Source organism: Macadamia integrifolia, chromosome 5, assembly GCF_013358625.1.
Source record: "Macadamia integrifolia cultivar HAES 741 chromosome 5, SCU_Mint_v3, whole genome shotgun sequence".
Classification (NCBI taxonomy): domain Eukaryota; kingdom Viridiplantae; phylum Streptophyta; class Magnoliopsida; order Proteales; family Proteaceae; genus Macadamia; species Macadamia integrifolia.
The window spans coordinates 6,671,027-6,676,708 of record NC_056561.1 but is presented as its reverse complement, the minus strand read 5'-3'; the positions used below and the strand labels follow the sequence as shown (position 1 = coordinate 6,676,708).

At 35.6% G+C, this 5,682-nt stretch overlaps 1 protein-coding gene across 1 annotated transcript; it reads right to left on the bottom strand.

Moving 5' to 3' along the window:
• Positions 1–2,112: 2,112 nt before the first annotated feature.
• On the bottom strand, positions 2,113–4,754 carry LOC122080218 (UTP--glucose-1-phosphate uridylyltransferase-like). The gene is made up of 8 exons (XM_042647138.1): positions 4,576–4,754; positions 4,387–4,434; positions 4,207–4,298; positions 3,975–4,065; positions 2,662–2,722; positions 2,484–2,561; positions 2,339–2,389; positions 2,113–2,238 (listed from the first exon to the last, which is right to left on the bottom strand). The coding sequence occupies exons 1-8, from the start codon at positions 4,656–4,658 to the stop codon at positions 2,128–2,130; spliced, it is 615 nt and encodes a 204-aa protein (XP_042503072.1). The 5' UTR covers positions 4,659–4,754; the 3' UTR covers positions 2,113–2,127.
• Positions 4,755–5,682: the final 928 nt, after the last annotated feature.

Here is a 5,682-nt window from a genome sequence, read left to right as displayed (position 1 = left end):
TGTTGGGAAACATGTCCATATTCCTTGCCATGTTTTGGTGTTAACAAACAAACATACATCTTTAACTTGATTGATAAAGTGTGATTAGCTTGAAGAAACCCTTAGAAGGTCGAAGGTCGAATCAAGACATGAAGCTTAAAGACATGAAACAGCAAACAAGAAGGAAAGAAGATGAAGGGCCAAAGAATGGAAGATTCAAGTGAAGAAGAAGACCACTAGGATAGATTAAGTTATTTTTAATGTAATTTGTAATTTCCACATACTTATATGCACTCACCTCATGCATGTGCATTACATCATATTAGAATGACCATAGAGCATGCCTTGACCAGGTATGGAAAGTCTCTAAGTGGTGTGGAACACACAGTAACCTGACTCAAGGGTATTTTAGGGAATCTAAAGATTAGTATTAGGAGATGAATCCTTCATAGAAGCTGTAGGAAATTGAGTTGTGATTCTAACACAACTGATCTCAAATCATTCTGAAGTCGGACCAAAAAGTTATGGTCAAAACACTGATGACTGGTCAGTATGACAGCAGTCTGTCAAAACAGAGCATGTCATGTTGGCGGTCGACCGGCTGGAAGCCCCGGTCGACTAGAACCACCCGAGACCATAGGCGGTCGACCGACTGAAAGTCCCGATCGACCGGTGCCTGCCTGGAAGTGCCCCAACGGCTCTCGGCGGTCGACCGGCTACCAATGGCGGTCGACCGGTGGACCCAGAATATGTCCGTTAGAGTTTGATTCCCTGCCTAAAATGCTTCACTAAGTTCACCTATAAATACCCTAATCACTCTTAATTAATTATTCATTAAGAAAGAGCTTTAAGAGCATTGTTGCAAGCATTGGAGAAGTTTATTTCTACTTGAGTTATTCTATTACACAAATCCCAAACAAGAGGCTCAAGTCTCAATCAAAGTCCTCTACTCTCTCCTGTGCAAGTCAAAGCCGTAAGAGAGGACTTTACAAAAGGTGCATCACTCATCATTTATTATTCATTCTCATTTGCACCACACTTGAGATATTCCTCTTATTCCACTATTTCTTATTAATTTCTGTTTTTACAATTCTAGACTGTACTTAGGATTATAAGGATACTCTTATCCTAAAAAGAGAAAGGTCTCTCTGTACCTCTAAAAGAGATTGTGAAGGCGTCTCTCTGCCTGGAAAGGAGATTTGTAAGGATACTCTTATCCGTAAAAAGATTGTAAAGGTTTCTTCCCTACCTACTGTACTGAAAGGGAAAACTAGTGAAATACCTTACAAGAGGATTCTTGTAGGGAGTGGACTAGACTCGAATTGAGTCGAACCACTATAAATCTTGTGTTATGGTTGTTCTTGTTTTATTTTCTCCGCATTATTTTAACTTGCAGTCACACTTGTGGCCTATTTATCGAAAAGAGTTAAATTCCACTAGTATAACCTATTCACCCTCCTCTAGGTTATTTCACCCCAGCCCCACCCTTCAATAGGAAATGGACTTCTTTTTCATTTTATAAAAGAAAACAGAGATACACAAAGGAATAAAACTATAAATAGGGATTTTTAAATCCCTATAGAGTAGTACACTAATATGTATAATTAAAGCTCTCTACATTTTTTGACATGAAACAAGTATTTTATCTCCTATTGAAGCCATGACATCTCCAGAATGAGAATCTGAAAGCTTCAGACAGAACATATTACTTTAAATACTTCAGATGATGACTTGTTTTCCCATCCAAATTCCCCTTTTTTTCACCTAGCTACAACAGCACCTTAATTTCCCTCGTAAACTGACAGACCATCAGAACATAAATTGAGTAGATTTTGATCTGTGTTTCCTTATTAGAAAGAAGGAAAGAAAAAAAAAAAGGCATCAGGTTATATCTTCAAAAATCAAACCTATGAGCATAAAAGGAGAAACGGTGGTCATATGCAAACAAAACAGTAGTAAAGGTTGATGAGAAAGAAAACTATAGTCCGACCAAGTATCCTGTAGTATAAATTAATCCCTAAATTATTAAATAAAAAAAAAAGAGGATCTGGTAAAACAAATAGTAAACAAGTAGGAAAAGCTGATAAAAGATTTCACAGTAAAAACTCAATTTTCCCACTGAAATAGTCAAACTATCTAATCATAGCATTAAGAGAAAATATGAAAACTAGAATGACACACATACCATCCATCCTTTCCCGTTTGCCCCTTGCATGGCAGCGGCAAGAAATCTTCAACAACCAATCGAGGATATTGACTCTGGAGAAATCATATTAATAATATTACAAGGTATCACTCTTACAAGGACTCTAGAAGTAATTATGAGGCAGAAAAAAGAAAAACGTAATGGATATCAAACCTGATTAAAAGTATGAATTTCAACATTTGACTTTGAGTATTTCTCGACTATCTGCATTGAACAATATCAACTGATTAGTTTTCTAATAGACAAGAATATAAATAGTTCACAAAAAAATAAAAAGGTAAAGGTGAAATTCCCTTACCTTCAATGTATCATCATGCGTGTTAAAAGAATTCATCAGAAGCAGGGGAACATTGCACCCGTACTTGGAATTAAGTGACTACAATCAATTGGAAAATGGAGGGTTAAGTGAAAGCAAACACATAACACCCAAATAGAGTGTGGGAAGCAGAGAGACAGAGAACTTGTCATAAACGGACCTCAATTTGGATGACAATTAAGTCAAGAAATGTCAAACCATTACGAACTTCAATGACAGACCTGCAATGAAACAGAAGATAAAAAAATTATATAGATTTTAAAAGTAATCATGAAATAAAATGTGGCCAATATAAAATCTCACTCCAACAGAGTTTACTAATGTGTAACTATTCTATGAACCTCAAACTTGACATATTTATCTACCAAGCAGGAGTTATACTTCAATTCATTCAAAATGGAAAATAAATACAAATTATTATAAATTTTGCATGAAATATTGAGCAAAGATCCATCTCCTTCATCAAAGATCATGATCTTTGTTACCAAGACCACCACCACATCCTCTATGAAGGTCATCAAACTAATCCAAGACCATACATATTGATAGATAAAGCTGCCATTTATTTTCTTAATAGACAGATCGACCGAAAAGAATCATAACCATAAGTAACAATAAAACACCTAGGAAAGGCCCTCCCCGAAGTTGGGTAAAATGTTCCCATACAATGTTGCTCCAATCTGACCTAGCTGGCAAGTGATCTCAGTTCACGGCAGAATGTAAATCTAATTGAAGATAAACTAATGAGCTTTTAAGGTTATCTGTCAAAATTCATAATAAAAGACTGGGTTTATTTCTGTTAAATTAAGGTTAGCCTGTCAAAATTAAGAATGTGTTTATTTCTGTTGAACTCAAAAATTAAAGAACACAGTGAATACGTTAAAGGAAATATCAATTAGATCAGGAGTTTCATGCTTCTGTTAAGTTTAACCTGTATGACCATGCATTAGAACAGAGATGATAAAGAAAAATGTGAGACAAAATACAAGACAATCGGACCAAACGTTCTTTATATACCAGAGCGGAATTAAGGAGATTAAGACTGATTATCTACCAACTTGCACTAGCATAAGAAAAACTCGGAAGCACAAAGCAATAAAGAATAAAGTTCCACAAATGATATTTCAAACCCCCCCCCCCAAAAAAAAAAAACATATATATATATGAAGCATAATCTTCCTAGTTCCTACATTAATAAGATGTCTATGTAGGTCTAAGTTTTGTTGTAACAGGTCCTTCTTACTATACTCATCGCATGTAACTGTTTTTGCTAGCCATAGTCTCAATAAGAAAAAAAATAAATAAATAAATTGTGAAGATATCAAGAAAATCAGAAACAGAGGAGCTGACATGTGCTATGCATTCTCTTCAATAGTAGAATTACACTGATAATCTGTATCTTCTACATATCCCAAACAATAGAAGCACTGACTGTATCAACAGCAATAGGAAAAAGATGGCCAAAAGCATTACTTGGGACCAGTACAACCCATCGTCGTCCCCAAACCACCATTCAGCTTCAAGACAACAAGTTTGTCCAAAAGCTTCTTGGTTTCCTCGACATCTACATTGATTCAGAGAGTATAAATCTAGGTAAGAAGACATCGACATAATGAATCGAAACAATCAGGGGGCAAAAAAATATTATAACTCATCATACGATCTATATAGTTAGTAGATGCATCAAACCAAACACGAAAATTACCCTCAGGAGAAGGAGCTAAGGTCTTGTAGGGAACAACTACTTCATCAGTCGGAGTCTGAATCTTGCTCCAGTCAATCAATTGAGCTTCGCCACTTCAATACACAATTCGGTCAAAAATAATCAGAAACGAGAAAGAAATCCAAAGAAAATTACACACAAAAATCAAATCCAATGCTCTACCTTAGATAACGAGCCACAAGATTGGTGAATCCTGCCTTCTCCTTCTCACTGTCAAAAAAAAGAAAAAAAAAAACTCAGATCTGAGATCTTACGCCTCAACTCGCAATTAATAACTTAAAAACAAGATTCATACATCACGAGCAAAGTAAATCGATTAATGTATTGAAAGGAAGAGGAAAGGCAAAGCACCTGATCTGACCAAGGCCTTCGGTAGCAGATTTAAGCTTAGAGAGCTTCTCTGCTTCGGGAGGATTAAGAGCAACAGTAGCCATTAAAGACAGCGATAGAGCTTCGAGTTCGAGCAGAGAGAGAGAGAGAAAGAAAAATGGGACTTGTAAGAACGCAGGGAAGAGGAGAAAAGAAACAGCCCGTATTTATAGCTAATGGGTTTTGTTTTGAGTTCGACACATAAAAACCGTTACGAAGGAAATTCTATTCCGGCATTTTCATCGGAACGACGGAGAGCGAAAACGACGGTACCTTTCTTGGCAAATGTCAGAATCCACGTGGCAAATGATGATGAGGAGGAAGAGTAATAAAGTACGTACTTCCATATATGGAGATGTGGGCCCACCAATGTTCCTTTACCAGCAACAGAGGCTCAATCACAGCCGTTTGTTTTACCAAAGGAAAAAAATCATAGCCGTTTGTTTCATTGATGAACGTGGTTGCAACTCGGAGTTTGGTACTGGACCAGAATTATAAATTTGTTTGGACAGTGAACCACTTTCAGACACTGTCGGTGCTATTATTGTCCAAAACCCCAAAATCAAAAATAAAAATTTAGGACATGTTACCCTAAATTGATAATTAGGAGGGTGAGATTCCCTTTCAAGGATTTAGTGGTTGGGAATTTGAAAAATTTAAAATGAAAATAGGATGATAGAATCAGATCCCAAATTAATTCGGTTTGGTATAGATCTCAATTTGTAGTTCGAGATTTCGATTTCAATCTCAATTTTAGTTTTATTTTACCAAAATTATTTGATAGAAATCTAATACATTTTGTTTGGTTTTTTTTTTTTTTTGTCACTGTCATTAGATCATTAGATGATGATTATTTTTTTATTTTTGAAAATTTCAGGATGAGATGATTATTAATGCATTATACATGTAAAATTTTTGGAAGCAAAAAATTAGAATCAAATTATCATACTTTGATTCGAAAATTCAAGAAAATCCTAATTATGCCTTTTTTTTTTTTTTTTTTTGAAAAAATAATGGTGCACTATGGTAGTGATCAAAGCTCTCACGCTGAAGCTCTCATATGATAAGCAATGTTTCTGTTAATCCACG

Coding starts and splice junctions, on each gene's coding strand:
- LOC122080218 (XM_042647138.1), bottom strand. CDS start 4,658: ATGGCTACTGTTGCTCTTAATCCTCCCGAAGCAGAGAAGCTCTCTAAG. Junction 2,390..2,483: donor CGCATGATGATACATTGAAG/GTAAGGGAATTT, acceptor TGTTCAATGCAG/ATAGTCGAGAAATACTCAAA. Junction 2,239..2,338: donor AAATTCATACTTTTAATCAG/GTTTGATATCCA, acceptor TGATTTCTCCAG/AGTCAATATCCTCGATTGGT.